Here is a 17,243-nt window from a genome sequence, read left to right as displayed (position 1 = left end):
ACTAAAATCATTCCCAGTTTCTGTGATGTGAACATGCAAAAAACTGGAAACTTCCAGCAATAGTTAAAGGAACTATGGAAACATTCCTCCGGGGCAAAATCCCTGTATAATATCAAGGACAGGTTTGGGAACCAAGATCTGGGAACCTATTCAGAACTGGTTCCATTATTTAAAAAAAACAAAACAAAACACCAGTGCTAAATTATAAATAATCTTCTGTTAATGAATACAATCACACAAGCAGATTCATTCCTTCTACAATATACTTAACTGCAGTTTTTTTACATTCTCTCTATCAAGGATTGCAAACAGATAAAGGGAAAACAGGTGAGAACATCCCGTGGGGCGGGGGCATGCTTCGCACAATATGTTTTAAAAAAACAAATATTTGCTTTACATGCTCATTTGTAGTTACTTTAAATGATTTTTTATATATCCAAACTGTAATATATAAAAATATATAAATATATAATATAGGATATTTGAGATAATATTGGCTGTTCCGTTTATAGTTTTCTATGTTCTTTAGTGGTCTGTCAATGCCTGCCCACTTCTTATAAAGCCTTACAGTTACTGGAATAAAAACAAAATGAAAGTAAAATTTTCCAAGCCATGTGGGATTTTTTTTGTTGTTATTTTGTGGGGAGGGGCAGCAGTTGGACACTATAAAAACAAACACAGAAGCTTTCTGCAGCTGCAGATGAAAAGGAGACTCAAGAGGAAACCAAAATAACAGTAAGTCTATTTCCTTCCTAGTATAACACAAATAGATTTAGAAAGATTTGATTTGTAGTATTTGACTGAAAAAAAGCTTTAAAATAGATCTTGCTTATTCTGCATGTAACGGAGTGTACTTATGACTGTTTTACACTGGTTTAGGGTAGCTGTGTTCGCCCTGGTGTGTCGGTCAGAACATAAGAGGCATGAATATGAATCAACAGTCTTTAAATAGTTCAGCAACGATCAGCACAATGAACAGCACAGCCAGACCACAGGGCATTGCTTGGCATTATCTTCACAATGATATGAATCAGTGGGTAGGCATAGGTGTGGTATGAAACAATTAAAAAATAAACACAATTAGTAACATCAACAACCTCTATCAACATTATATCCGAGATTTATACTATTAGCATTCTATTGTAAACATGAAATTCTCTGCAGTAATACCACTTTTCACCATTAGATGGCGCACATAAATGGAATTATTTGCTGCGTCATCACACAATCCGATAATTAAACTTATAACTAAGAATAACTACAGAGCGAAAATATAAATATTAAAATCTACACACTGTAAATATCAATCAGTAATGCTATTAATACACTGAATCCGAGTGTAGTAAATATACAAGTGAAATAAAGGGCTTGGGCGAGATGCTGGGTTTAGCGTCATTGATCTTCATGAACGAGTATCTTATGAATTATTCATCATACAACAAGTTCAGTAACGGTCAATCAAGAATTAATTTACGTTGCTATTAAATTTAACTAATAAAATAATAACTTGAACACATATCATCCTCAAAAAAGCAAAGTTAAATTCAGTCCGTACTCTGACGTGACTGTTCTGATGACGCAAGGTTTGCAACTATGGCAGCTGAGAAGGTCATTCTTTGTGCTCTTTTTGAAGAATTTTCGGAGCCTGATGAAGTCGGTTTAAATACGTGTTTAAGTTTATGAAACTTATAAGTATAGTATTTTTATGTTACATTAATACCCATTGTGGTTTATATACATCTTGCCGCTGATTGGGCTGACATTTCTGACACACCCACCAAACAAGAGAAAACGTATCTCAAACCCGTTGCACACCGTTTCCAGGAAACATGTCGTTCAACCCGGAAAACGTAGCAAAACGTTGCACACCGGTTTGAGCTTGAACGTGCCCCTGCTTGACTGCAGCTCCGCTCGAACGGAACTGAACGTTACTGAACGATAGAATGCATAAAAACTATGTACATTTTTATTGTGTTTATTTGTAATAATGACTTATATTCAATAATAATCAAACCTTTCTTTTTCAATCATTATTTTTTCAGGACAAACAGGCCGCTATCACAGGAAAAAAAAAAACAGGACATTGTCCAGGTGAGTACATTATCAAGATGATTAGACTTGACTAAAATATATTAAAATTGTTTCACTTTTATTCTTTCACTAGAGTGAATAAATAACTCAGACCACTGCTATACGTCCGTGAATCTGTGTATACTGAACTGAATTCACATCTTAAAGTGCAACATACAAAAGGGTCCGTGCTTCAACACAAGTCAAATAACAATCACATTGTTACATCCTTCCTATCTGAACACAGTGACTGTCTAAACATTTCAAAACAAGTTACTTTTTCCCCCTCGCCTTTTTTTTCCTTCCTTCTAATTTAGGCTTTAGATTTAAAGCCTGCAAAACACATCAGTTCTTATATCAAAAGGAGAGACTGTAATATCAGTCAATGTTTAACTAAGTAACATAGTCCTAATTCGACCTGCTCTGGCTGTGACAGTAGGTGGTTTGGTTTCACCATTTGGCAGAACACAATGCTCCTTTTGTCTGTTGTTCTACGCAAACTCTTCTTGTTTCATGGCCTGATCATGATACATTACATTATGGCTGTTACAAATCAAATGAAATCATTATCAACAAAATCCATCTTTGCAATACAGAGGTGACACAGAATGAGAAGTGGCATTAATATATTTACACAGCATTTACAATTTGTCTACAAAAATTTAATTCAATATTTAATTATGGATTTGTTTTCTAATTTAATTTCTAACGTTTAATTAAAATGTACTTTAAATATGAAAGTAAACTAAACTGCCAGTAGGTGGCAGCAAGTCTTAATGAGTGAGTGAGTCAACCGATTTGTTCAAATGACTGATTCATTCAGGAACAAAGCTCGGATTCATTCGTTCAAAATCGGATTCAGTCAACAAAAACATTTCTGTTGCACAGGGGCTCTGTTCTGCTGTTCATAATTTTGACATTTTCATTGGCGAAATAAAGAGAATAAAAAAAAACAATATTAACAATACTGTGTCTAAAATGTAACTTTACATTTGCATTTGTGCTGATTTGGAGAAAACGGCACTCTTGCTCGTGTGATATTGTAAAACAACTACATCTTATAATATGATATAATGACAAAAACTCATCAGGGCAAAAAATGCCCGTATATCTTGAATTTTGAGGGCACAACTGCATGCATATCTACATCACGCTGAATAAGATGAGTAAAGAAAATGCTGTACTTATTAAAAGAATCACGCTTTATTTAAATATATGAACACAGAAAATTGCTGTTAATATAACATTTCCCATTCCATGACTAGTAAAATAATCGCAACTTACTCTCTGTAAAATGGCGTAATCCACAGGGTGATGGACACGGAGGTGCGTAAAAAGGTTGGTGTCACCCTTCACACTGACTGTAGCTATAGGCAAATGCTGCAGATTAAGCTGTCTAAGGAGCTGAAAAACTTCCGTCCTGTCGAGCTTACTTTACCGTTTTTCGGGTGTGACAGAGCCTCTCACTCTCCCGCTCGGAATAGCTGCGCGCTGCGTCTTCTTCTTGTTTGACAGGCGTCAGCGTTAAGGGTCAATACTGCCACCTGAGAGCTCAACCAGGTACTGGTGCTGGAGTATTTACGTGTCATGATATCATAAGACTCCTATTCATTTTAAATATCATGGTTATCCTCAATAGCTGTATACTGTCACACCCTAAATTAACACGATATCGATATTTCATGCTTTGAATATCACGGTTATCGTCAATACCGGTATATTGTCACACCCTAAATTAACACGATATCGATATTTCAGGCTTTGAATATCACAGTTATCGTCAATACCGGTATATTGTCACACGATATCAATATTTCAGGCTGTGAATATTTCAGGCTGTGTTCTGTGTTAAAATATTAGCCCCAGCTGAATGTTAGCTATTAGCACATGTGCTCTGTTGTCTCGCACGTGCTCTGCTGTGTAACTGCGCCATCTTAGGGCTGCATTCTTCTCTCATCAATTCATTTATACAAAATATGTAAAATGATGGTTACTTGAGTTTATATTTTCACTGTATTAATGTGAATTGTCTGTATTAGTATTTTACATTTTATTTTCATGGATGTATGCTTTATTTAGAATTTTGTCCACAATATGTTCACGATCACTTTGAGAAAATGTGTAATCAGCACATTTTTACAACTTTTCATGCGAGTTAGTCAGTGTGATCATTTACAGTACACCTTTTAACCCTAAGATTATTCAGGTAGGGTTAGGTTAGTCCAATCTAGTCTAAACCAAAAGATACTCACCCGCCGAAGTCCTTCAGGAATGACGTAGAAGACTCCCTTGTGGTTGATCTTTATCGAGGCTCAGTTTGTAGTTATAAGTTAAGTCTCATGAAAGGCAAACGTAACAATAAAATATCTCTTTTATTGATTACAATACAAAGCAGTTAATGCAAAATAAAACAAAATAAAACTTAAATCAATATGCTCAAAAAATTAGCATATTGTGATAAAGTTCATTATTTTCCATAATGTAATGATAAAAATTAAACTTTCATATATTTTAGATTCATTGCACACCAACTGAAATATTTCAGGTCTTTTATTGTTTTAATACTGATGATTTTGGCATACAGCTCATGAAAACCCAAAATCTCAAAAAATTAGCATATTTCATCTGACCTTTTACTCAGGCCTTTTACTCCTCAGACTCTTATACGACTTTTTGGGACATTGCAACTTCAAATTACTCATCAACTGATCTATGATCTCTGTTTGTATGTTTAATTGCAATATACACTACTGAATACCAAAATGTTGTATTCACTGATTTTCTACTTATAATAATCATGTTCTTCAAACTTTGTTCACCACAGAATTCTGAAAGAATTTAAATTGTAGTTTCCAAAATTATTATTAGCATTTTCAGCTGTTATAAGAAACATTCTGCAAATCAGCATATTAAATTGAATTCTGAATGACCATGTGACACTGTAGACTGGAGTAATGATGAAAATGTGATTTTAAAATATATTAATACAGAAAAAATATTTCACATTTTAAGAATTTTTCACGATATTACTGTTTTCAGCTATATGTTTGATAGCCTTGGTGAATATAAGAATCTTCTTTCAAAAACCAAAAGTCATAATCAATATAAATTCAAAATTTGGAACAGAAGTGTCTATACTGTTTCAGCAAGGTTTTTATTATACAGTGATGTCACAGTGAGGCCCTGTGACTAGAGACTTGGATTATAAAAAGGACTCTTATTTTGACAATGGACTGTGAAAACACATGCATGCATACACTTTTGTAACATCATACACACTTATCTGTTTTGCGCATATGGAACATCAGTTAACACAGATATGTTGGTATCACTGATCATGTGTTGTGTTGTTCACATCCTCATCATGCCATTTCTTCTATGTTGATTTGTGTTGTATTGTGTTATGTTAAGAAGTAAAACAAGACCGGTAATCATGTTAAATGTTTATTGTTTTTATATATAACTTGCATATCATAAATAGTCATACTTATGTACTGGAACATTTTCCCATCCCAAACAGACAAAACCCGGTCACAGTAAATGCTAGTGATGGCCGATTTCGAAACACTGCTTCATGAAGCTCTGAAGCTTCATGAATCTTTTGTTTCGAATCAGTGATTCGGAGCGTGTATCAAACTGCTAAAGTCACGTGATTTTAGTAAACGAGGCTTCGTTACGTCATCACAGTTTCAAAACAGTTCGAAATTTCAATTGTTCACCGATAGAGGGCGATGATAAAGTGAAGCCATGAATCATGCAGATTCACTGAGAACTATTGAACAAGTGTCTAGTGTCTAGGGCTTTACCCTATGGTTTTACCTGATTTCCGATCAGTTTTATACATTTGTAGATGTTTTAATTATACATTAGAATAATTAAAATTAATAATGGTAGTTATTAATCTCTTATTGGCCTGTTTAGCTTGAGCCATTGAACAGAGAAACAAGCCTTTAAAATTGATAAAAGAACACATATTATACAGACACTCTATATTTAATCTTATTAGATGATTAGTTAATTCCATTTGATTGATTTTACATTCAATAAAACTTTTGCAATACATTTGTTAAAGGGTATTTTTAATACATGTTTGGCCTGAGTTTTGTTGGATTTCCACTGTTCTGACCACTAGGGGTCACCGTGGAGACAGGTGTCAGATTGTTTCGAAGCCTCGAATCATTACGGGACATTTGCTTCAACTGTTTCAGTGTTTCACGAAGCCTCGATCTGCCCATCACTAGTAAATGCCACCATTTTGAAGACTACATTCCCGCCAATAGAAGGCACAGTCCATTATTCTCATGTGTGAGGGGGAGATTGGTGATCTGATAATTCTTGGTTGAGCATTGTTAGACATTAATAGTTGATTGAGTTTGTTTTGTTCTAAATGTTTATGTATTTTTGTATTTTTATAACAGTTTACCTCTTTGGTACTGTTAAATCACATTTATATATATATTTTCAGATTCTTTATTACCTTTAATTTCTAAATGGTTTAGGCCAATTAGGAGGGGCTTGGTCTTTTTAAGATGTCTCAGAGTTGTCTAGAGGCTCGTAGGGTGAGTTTGAGTGAAACTGTGGTCTTTTGGGTCAATTTATTGGCATAGGCAAAAGTTTGTTTGTTTGTATAACTTTTGAACAATTTTTATTTCATTTGTTTTTATTTTTGTTTTTTGTATATATTTTTGGACTTTCACTGTAAATACCATTGACGCACCACTGGAAAACCTTTATTTTTGCTCCACTTGGAATAAACACTGAACTTTTGGCTTTATCACCACGTCATGTCGTTTTTACGCCTCCATCTGCCGGTACATTCAAAGCAGTGATGCTGCTGCTGTTCAGAACATCTTTGGGGCCCTTGTTGCCGTCGGCACACCACGGTCTTTGTTACAGTTAGTGTCAGAAGTGGGACAAAGACAGTGGTGTGCCAACTGCAACAAGGGCCCCAAAGATGTTTTGAACAGCAAAATTTGGAACAGAAGTGTATTTACTGTTTTAGCAAGGTTTTTATTATACAGTGAATATAAAAATACCGGTAACATTTTACAATAAGTTTAATTAGTTAAAGATTAGTTAATGTATTAACTAACATGAACTAACAATGAGCAATACATTTGTTACTGTATTTGTTAGTCTTTGTTAGTTAAAATAGTTGTTTATGTTAGTTCACAGTGCTTTAATGTTAACAAATACAACTCTTGATTTTAATTATGTATTAGTAAATGTTGAAATTGACATTAACAAAGATTATTAAATACTGTATAAGTGCAGTTCATTATTAGTTCATGTTAAAGGATTAGTTCACTTTCAAATAACATTTTCCTGATAATTTACTCACCCCCATGTCATCCAAGATGTTCATGTCTTTCTTTCTTCAGTGGAAAAGAAATTAAGGTTTTTGATGAAAACATTCCAGGATTTTTCTCCATATAGTGGACTTCACTGGACTCCAAACGGTTGAAGGTCAAAGTTACAGTTTCAGTGCAGCTTCAAAGAGCTTTAAACGATACCAGACGAGGAATAAGAGTCTTATCTACAGAAACTATCGCTCATTTTCTAAAAAAATTTTTTTTTTAAATTACAGGTGCTGGTCATATAATTAGAATATCGTGAAAAAGTTCATTTTTTTATTGTAAATTATTTTTAAAAATGAAACTTTCATATATTCTAGATTCCCTACATGTAAAGTAAAACATTTCAAAAGTTTTTTTTTTTTTTTTTAAATTTTGATGATTAGAGCGTACAGCTCATGAAAGTCCAAAATCCAGTATCTCAAAATATTAGAATATTTCCTAAGATCAATCAAAAAATGGATTTTCAAAACAGAAAAGTTCAAGTTCTTTAAAGTATGTTAATTTGTGCACTCAATACTTGGTCGGCAGCACATATTACAGCAAATGACTTGCTCCTAGCACAAATTACAGCATCAGTGAAGTGTGGCATGGAAGTGATCAGCCTGTGGCACTGCTGAAGCACTATTGAGCCTTCAGATCATCTGTATATTGTTGGATCGACTGTTTCTCATCTTTCTCTTGAAAATATCCCATAGATTCAGGGGTCAGGCATGTTGGCTGGCCAATAAAACACAGTAATATCATGGTCAGCAAACCACTTGGAAGTGGTTTTTGCACTGTGGGCAGGTGCTAAAGTCCTGCTGGAAAAGGAAATCAGCATCTCCATAAAGCTTGTCAGCAGATGGAAGCATAAAGTGCTCCAAAATCTCCTGGAGGATGGCTGCATTGACTTTGCACTTGATAAAACACAGTGGACCAACACCAGCAGACGTCACGGCCCCCGAAATCATTACTAACTTCAGAAACTTCCCACTAGACTTCAAGCAGTCTTCCTTCAGACTCTGGGACCATGATTTCAACATGAAATGCAAAATTTACTTTTATCTGAAAAGAGGACTTTCGACCACTGTTCACTGTCCAGTTCTTTTTCTCCTTAGCCCAGGTAAGATGCTTCTGACGTTGTTTCTGTTTCAGAAGTGGCTTGGTAGTCCTTTTCCTGAAGATGTCTGAGTGTGGTGACTCTTGATGCGCTGACTCCGGCTTCATTTGACTCATTGTGAAGCTCTCCCAAGTGTCTGAATCGGCTTTACTTGACAGTATTCTCAAGCTTGTGGTCATCCCTGTTGCTTGTACACCTTTGCCTACCCAATTTCTTCCTTCTAGTCAACTTTGCATTTAATATGCTTTGATACATCACTCTGTAAACAGCCACCCCATTCAGTAATGTCCTTCTGTGACTTACTCTCTTTGTGGAGGGTGTCAATGATTGTCTCCTGGACCATTGCCATGTCAGCAGTCTTCCCCATTAGTGTGGTTTCAAAGAACAAGAGATACCAGAAATTTATACTGTAGGGATGGTCATTTAATGAAAGTCAAATGTAAATATTCTAATATTTTGAGATACTGGATTTTGGAATTTCATTAGCTGTACGCTCTAATCAACAAATTAAAAAAAAAAAAAAAAAAAAAAAAAACTTTTGAAATGTTTTACTTTACATGTAGGGAATCTAGTATAAATGAAAGTTTCATTTTTTAAAATGATTTACAATAAATTTTTTTTTAACTTTTTCACGATATTCTAATTATATGACCAGCACCTGTATACAGGTCCTTCTCAAAAAATTAGCATATTGTGATAAAGTTCATTATTTTCCATAATGTAATGATAAAAATTAAACTTTCATATATTTTAGATTCATTGCACACCAACTGAAATATTTCAGGTCTTTTATTGTTTTAATACTGATGATTTTGGCATACAGCTCATGAAAACCCAAAAAAATTTCAAAAAATTTGCATATTTCATCCGACCAATAAAAGAAAAGTGTTTTTAATACAAAAAAAGTCAACCTTCAAATAATTATGTTCAGTTATGCACTCAATACTTGGTCGGGAATCCTTTTGCAGAAATGACTGCTTCAATGCGGCGTGGCATGGAGGCAATCAGCCTGTGGCACTGCTGAGGTGTTATGGAGGCCCAGGATGCTTCGATAGCGGCCTTAAGCTCATCCAGAGTGTTGGGTCTTGCGTCTCTCAACTTTCTCTTCACAATATCCCACAGATTCTCTATGGGGTTCAGGTCAGGAGAGTTGGCAGGCCAATTGAGCACAGTAATACCATGGTCAGTAAACCATTTACCAGTGGTTTTGGCACTGTGAGCAGGTGCCAGGTCGTGCTGAAAAACGACATCTTCATCTCCATAAAGCTTTTCAGCAGATGGAAGCATGAAGTGCTCCAAAATCTCCTGATAGCTAGCTGCATTGACCCTGCCCTTGATAAAACACAGTGGACCAACACCAGCAGCTGACATGGCACCCCAGACCATCACTGACTGTGGGTACTTGACACTGGACTTCAGGCATTTTGGCATTTCCTTCTCCCCAGTCTTCCTCCAGACTCTGGCACCTTGATTTCCGAATGACATGCAAAATTTGCTTTCATCCGAAAAAAGTACTTTGGACCACTGAGCAACAGTCCAGTGCTGTTCAAAAGTGGCTTGACCTGGGGAATGCGGCACCTGTAGCCCATTTCCTGCACACGCCTGTGCACGGTGGCTCTGGATGTTTCTACTCCAGACTCAGTCCACTGCTTCCGCAGGTCCCCCAAGGTCTGGAATCAGTCCTTCTCCACAATCTTCCTCAGGGTCCGGTCACCTCTTCTCGTTGTGCAGCGTTTTTTGCCACACTTTTTCCTTCCCACAGACTTCCCACTGAGGTGCCTTGATACAGCACTCTGGGAACAGCCTATTCGTTCAGAAATTTCTTTCTGTGTCTTACCCTCTCGCTTGAGGGTGTCAATGATGGCCTTCTGGTCGGCAGTCTTACCCATGATTGCGGTTTTGAGTAATGAACCAGTCTGGGAGTTTTTAAAAGCCTCAGGAATCTTTTGCAGGTGTTTAGAGTTAATTAGTTGATTCAGATGATTAGGTTAATAGCTCGTTTAGAGAACCTTTTCATGATATGCTAATTTTTTGAGAGGTTTTCATGAGCTGTATGCCAAAATCATCAGTATTAAAACAATAAAAGACCTGAAATATTTCAGTTGGTGTGCAATGAATCTAAAATATATGAAAGTTTAATTTTTATCATTACATTATGGAAAATAATGAACTTTATCACAATATGCTAATTTTTTTAGAAGGACCTGTATATGTTTTAACAATATGCTAGTGCAAGTATATAACAATTAGTTCAAACTTTGACCTGTGGAGGGCAGTAATATACTTAGCAGTATCTACACTGCTGGAATTCAAATAGAGAAGAAGAAGAAGAGAGCTAGTTCAAGATGAGCATTTATGGTTAAAACATGTATAATTTTTAATTTTCTTTTTTAAAAAAAAGGGCGATGGTTTCTGTAGATAAGACTCTTATTTCTCGTCTGGTATCGTTTAAAGCTCTTTGAAGCTGCACTGAAACTGTAACTTTGACCTTCAACCGTTTGGGCTCCAGTGAAGTCCACTATATGGAGAAAAACCCTGGAATGTTTTCATCAAAAACCTTCATTTCTTTTCCACTGAAGAAAGAAAGACATGGACATCTTGGATGACATAAGGGTGAGTAATACATTTTACCCATGATACTCTCCAAAAAGGTCATGATGCCTATCCACAGAAATGTATAAAAACTGATTTCTTGTTTATCAAGATGAAATTCAAACTTTATTTTGAAAATAAAACATAAGATAATAACCATTACTTGAGATATGAAATGATGTTACAACCTTAATGTAAAGTGGGCACTTGTGAACATATTAGTCATTAACACCTTTTTAAACTCTTTAAACACCTTTTTAAACTCTTTATAAAGAGAATCTTAAATGTAAAGCGTTACCTTCATGTCTATAAATATAGATATCTATAAATATAATCATATATAAAATAACACTGCATAGTTTTCACTTTTCAAAATTAAATATAGATTAATCCTTTTTAAAGGGGCTATATGTAAGATTTTTACTTTAATAAAGCATAAAAATACCCCGATATGTTTGCAGATATTTAGGAAACATGCTAAGTTCACATACTTGTTCCTCAGAGAAACAATGCTACAGCCAGACATTCTACTTTGAAATGTGCGTTCCGTGTCGGAACGTCTGTCTTTGTTTTGGTCTGTGCGAAACCGTGTGCTGCAGTTTATCCAATAGTATTTCGACATCACAGGTTGCCAGTTGGCGGAAAACGCCGCGTATTGCAACCATAGAAACCAACAAACAAACTGGGTCAGAGAATCGCAGATTCTGCTTGATCTAAAAAGCATCTGAATCCATCTAAAAATCTCTATGAACAACAGCATATTAAAACAGATAAATCAACTCATCAGCTTACAGTGTGTAAGTCTCCTCAGCTTTCATTGTGAATTGACCCTTCGCCGGGAGTTTGATTGACAAGCGATCTAACCAATCAGAACGCCGCATCCGCCATTTTGTCCAACAAAGCAGCCAGTAGTTAGAAGATTAACCTCGGTGGAGTTAAACTTGAAAAATTGTGTATATTGATGTCTCTACGCGTTTGAAACAACATTGATTCTCATGTTCATTCATGTTTATTTGATGCTATAAATGGACTAGTAGGAAGAGATGATCAGTTTACGAGCCTGTTGAGCTGAGGCGCTACAGCAATCTGTCACGACACATTAAAGAGCCTCAAAACGTTTTTTATTTTTTGAATTTCTTAAAAAACTACACAGTTTGAAAGCTGGAACTTTGTTTAATATCATAAGTAACCTGCTCTGTCTTGTCTGTCGACGTGTTGTCAGTGTCCTCTTTGCTCCGTGATGCATTTATCACTGCGTGTGGTGTGACAGCGCTACGGCTTGTCGGACAAAGCAACAGTAACTAAGGGAGACGGGTCTTTGCGAAGGGTCAATTGCGCTACCTATTGTTGCTGGCAACTCGCGAATTTGAACGAGGGGGCGGGCAAACAATATTTTGAATTTGGACTGCAGTACCTATTTTGAACACTGGCTGTCATCAAAGTCCCTTTAAGACAAGTCATTTCAGGAGGTCCATCTTTGAAACACCTCTCGGGCATCCTGGGCATCATGCAATCTCTTTGAATGGGGACACATCAAATTCTCCAAAACTGTTCGCCAACCTTACGATTAAATTTCATATTTGAAATCACCAATGAAATCTAACAACAACCAGCTCATAAATTTAGTTTCTAAATGCTCGAATCATGACAAAAAAACTGTATTTTTCAGGCTGGATCAAGGTAATGCGCATGCGCAGACCTAAATGCGCGTCTCTTCGGAAGCTCGAGTCTGACTGTTTCTATAGAAACCGGTGATTCTAACGGCTGCTGAAGTGACGCGATGACTTTACCAATCGGCGATTGGCTCTTATTTAGAAGGCGGGACTTATTCCACTATATTCCGCTATATACACTTTCTCCCATTCAAAACAATACGAGTGATGCGTTTTGTGTTATTCTATAGTCTTTGGTGTCATTCCTACATAGACCCCCTTTAAAGGAACAAGTCAAAAGTGAGTGATTTTCTCTTTTTCTCATGTTGTTAACATTAAATACACAGGAGCTAAACCATTTAGGGCCATGTAATCAGTAGCAACACTTTGTTATCCATACGGAACTTAAAGGTGCAATAAGAGATTTGTGAGAAACACTGTTGATATTTGAATCAACCCAAACAAACACACCCCTCCCTTCCTTGCTCCACCCCCAAAATTCACAAACACACAAAGCAAAGGTGGATGTCTCTTTATCAAAGCAGATGCAAAGCAAAAAAAAAAATGTTTTATGAAAAATACAGTGACAAGGAAGAAATAAAATGAAAACATAGTACACAAGAGTATACACAGGCAAGAGCTCAATGTTAGTCTCCAGCAGCACAGCAGCTCCAGACAAACAATGACTCTCAAAACTGTCCTGTTACTATAGCTAAATACAGCATATCTTGGTTCTATGAGGCATAGTAATACCAAAGTTACTCAGGTATGGAGCAGAAACAACACAACCCCAGGGTTTGTTTTCAAGCCTTTACGCTTATGTCTCTCCAGCGCTGGAAAGCTTTTCTAATGGTGCTTTTCCACTGCGTGGTACTACTCGTTTCGGTTCAGCTTGCTTTAATTCTGGTTTGCTTTTTCACTACAGTTAGCACCGCTACTATTTTTATAAACTGATGTACAAACAATTATTTTCTTTTCCTTTAACCAGGTGAAAAAAGCCAGAAGAAGACAAATAGAATTTGCCAGTCAGCGGTTAACAAGTCAGAAAATATCAAGAGAAAGCACAACAAGCAAAATGTTGAAATTGTTTGGAAAAACCTTTGGAAAAGACCACAGCGATGGAAAGGGCTCAAGTGTTGCACATAATATAAAGAAAAACTGGAGCAGTAAAATGGAACGGAAAGCTGATGGAAGCGGTGAAAACCTGCCCATGTTTAAACTCAAACTGTCTGAAACATGGAAGAACAGTGACGGATTCTGCAGAAGAAGCACATTTGGGACAGAAAACATCAAGAAACAGAACAAGACCATCATGATGATCGGAGCCACAGGTTCAGGAAAAACCACTCTAATTAACAGCATGATCAACTACATTCTGGGAGTGGAATGGAAAGATAACTTCCGGTTTGTGCTGATAGATGAAGGGAAGGAGAAATCCCAGGCTGAAAGTCAAACTTCAGAGATCACGGCATATCAAATCAATCACATGGATGGTTTCCGGGTCCCTTATTCTCTGACCATAGTGGACACACCAGGCTTCGGTGATACCAGAGGAATCTCACATGACCAGAAGATCACAAAGCAGATTCAGGAGTTCTTCTCTAATCCAGGAGGGATCGACCACATTGATGCCGTGTCTTTTGTAGTCCAGGCTTCACTTGCCCGTCTGACGCACACACAGAAATACATCTTTGACTCCATTCTTTCCATATTTGGGAAGGATATTGCTGAAAACATCCTTGTGCTGGTCACCTTTGCAGATGGGCAAACACCTCCTGTTCTCGAGGCCATCAAAGTCTCTGAAGTGTCCTGTGCTAAAAATAAGTCTGGAGAGCCTCTTCACTTCAAGTTCAACAACTCTGCTGTGTTTGTTACCAATAAATCTGCAGAGGATGAGACGTCTGTCTTTAACCAAATGTTCTGGATGATGGGAGTTTCTAGCATGGAAAAATTCTTCACATCCCTGAGAAAGATGGACACCAAGAGCTTGTCTCTGACACAGGAGGTCCTAAAAGAGCGACAACAGCTGGAAGTGCTTGTGGAAGGTCTCCAGCCCCAAATCAATGCTGGTTTGATGAAACTGGATGAAATCAAGAAGACAAGAGCTGCTCTGGAGCAGCACAAGGCTGAGATGGATGCAAACAAGGATTTTGAATATGAAGTAGAAGTAACTGTCCCAAAACAGATCGAAAACAAATCTCGTTACTACCTATCCAACTGCCAGAAGTGTCACTTCACATGTCATAAAACATGCACAATTTCAGATGACAAAGAAAGATATAGGTGCTGGGCCATGACAGATAGAAAATGTACGGTCTGTCCTGGAAAGTGTGCTTGGAATACGCACTTCAATCAGAAATACAGATGGGAATATTTCCCAGAAAAGAGAAAGGGAACCTATCAGGAATTAAAAAAGCGATATAAGAATGCACATGGACAGGTCATGTCAAAAGAAAAGATCTTTGAAGAACTTGAAAAGGAGCTTGAGAAAAACCAGGATACTGTGGCCGGACTAATTGAAAGATCTCAAAAGTCTTTGGAGCGACTGGAGGAAATCGCCCTCAAGCCCAATCCTCTGTCCACCCCTGACTACATCGATCTGATGATTGAGTCTGAGAAACAAGAAGCCAAGCCTGGATTTCAAGATCGCATTCAGTCTTTGATGGACGTCAGGAAGAAGGCAGAGATCATCAGTAAGGTTTCCACAGGAGAAGTGCTTCCAGAGGATTGGAAAACATACAAGCCTGGATTTAAAGATTGCATTCAGTCTTTGATGGAGGTCAGGGAGAAGGCAGAGATCATCAGTCAGGTTTCCACAGGAGAAGTGCTTCCAGAGGATTGGAAAACATACAAATCTGCAACAAAAATAGAATCCACTGAGACAACGGTCCTGATTATGGTGGAAAAAAAAGTAAGCACTACATTTGAGTAAAACTTTGACCTTTTATCTGCAGTTACCAGAGCTATAAACAAATACATCTGGTTTTGTGCTAAGATGCCCTGCATGCATTAAAAATACTTCAGCTTAAAAATACTTTTCATCTACATTCTTCGTATGATCTATAATACATACCTGCATGATTCTGCCTAACAGCTTGTTACATGAAAAAAAAAACGTGAAAATCATCTAAAACTGGTTTATAGTATATTGAATGAACTGAATATGTAATGTATCACAAATTATCCGTTTTTATCATAATATTGCTTTGGGATGATGTAATTTTAATTTCATTTATACTAGTCATTCATTTTGCATGAATAAAAAAAAGCAAGCGATTTAACAAGCATTGTGTGTTGCCAATAAATACATTTAAAATGTAAAATATTACTTTTGGTGTTTCTTTTCTGTTAAACAGTCAGGACATTTCTCATACCTTAACTTAGCTCTGAAATTATATATCATTACAAAAATACAGTCCTTCATTTTCTCAGATTTGCTCTTTACTCTCAGAATTAAACTCTCTGAATGTTTAAGATTTGGCCCAGAGAGAAATTGTTTTGTATTCTGTGGACTCTGATATTGTTGCACATCTCTGCTAAGATCACAATGTAAAATTAGGTTTTGCTAAAAAAAAAAAAAAAAAAAAAAAAAGGGGGATTGTGGCAGAAAAAAAAATTTGTTTATTTTCTGTGGCGAACAGTTGTTATTCCTATTGTTGTTCTGTAGATGGCAGTAGTGTCAAATATACAAGTAGCAAATACCTAAGGGTAGAAAAAAGGAAAATACAAGGGAAAAATGCCACAATAATGTATCTTTGTTCCATTACTTAAGAAGGATGAAGAGATACAGATGAAAGATCAAAACAAGCAACAAGCTACACTTTCGTATTTTCAAACAATAAATTACTGTTAATAGACAGGGATAATGGCGACATTTTAACATAATTAAATTAACAATTATAATGGATATTTGAGGAATAACAGCTTCCTCAACCCAGAACTGTCCTTATTGGATTAGACAGCTCAGAGTTTATTACAGGTATAGTGTACTGATATTTACTATTATTAGGGGCCAAGCACCGAAGGTGCGGAGGCACCTATTGTATCCGTTGACGTTCTTTTTCTTCTTCTTCTTCTTCTTCTTCTTCTTCCGCTCTTGAAGTCTATGGCAGCCCATAGAACCGTTTGCGGGAAAGTTATGAAATTTGGCACACAGTTAGAGGACAGTCTGACCTTTGTCCATACCAAATTTGGAGTCTCTAACTCAATCCCTCTAGCACCACCAGCTGTCCAAAGTTGCACTTATGTTTATGTTAATAACTATTGCACCCTATGACGTCATTTTCCGTCATGAAAATTTTTCCGCCATTTTGAATTTTCTGAAAAACCTACTTTTTCTAACTCCTCCTAGGCCGTTACGCCGATTTTCACGAAAATTGAACCAGATCATCTTCAGACCATGCTGACAAAAAGTTATGGAATTCAAGTCTATTGCTCCAACCGTTTTTGAAAAACTCACGAACGAATTGTACG

The 17,243-nt window shown here is 36.6% G+C and overlaps 1 protein-coding gene across 2 annotated transcripts; it reads left to right on the top strand.

The window, feature by feature from the left end:
* The first annotated feature begins 533 nt into the window (after positions 1-533).
* Positions 534-16,285, top strand: LOC125246285. Of its 2 annotated transcripts, XM_048157227.1 has the most exons (3): positions 534-735; positions 2,043-2,091; positions 13,759-16,283. In XM_048157227.1, exon 3 carries the CDS (start codon positions 13,846-13,848, stop codon positions 15,700-15,702), a length of 1,857 nt encoding a protein of 618 aa, XP_048013184.1. In that variant the 5' UTR covers positions 534-735; positions 2,043-2,091; positions 13,759-13,845; the 3' UTR covers positions 15,703-16,283. The 2 variants fall into 2 exon arrangements, with proteins under 2 accessions (XP_048013184.1, XP_048013185.1); XM_048157228.1 differs by lacking the exon at positions 534-735 and having other exon boundaries at positions 2,046-2,091; positions 13,759-16,285.
* The last annotated feature ends 958 nt before the right edge of the window (positions 16,286-17,243 follow it).

Source organism: Megalobrama amblycephala, linkage group LG14 (assembly GCF_018812025.1).
Source record: "Megalobrama amblycephala isolate DHTTF-2021 linkage group LG14, ASM1881202v1, whole genome shotgun sequence".
In the NCBI taxonomy this organism is placed as follows: domain Eukaryota; kingdom Metazoa; phylum Chordata; class Actinopteri; order Cypriniformes; family Xenocyprididae; genus Megalobrama; species Megalobrama amblycephala.
The sequence above is the reverse complement of the archived record's forward strand: the minus strand, read 5'-3'. Positions and strand labels throughout refer to the sequence as shown.

What these genes read in the sequence shown, in the direction of transcription:
- LOC125246285 (XM_048157228.1), top strand. Translation starts at nt 13,846, where the DNA reads ATGTTGAAATTGTTTGGAAAAACCTTTGGAAAAGACCACAGCGATGGA.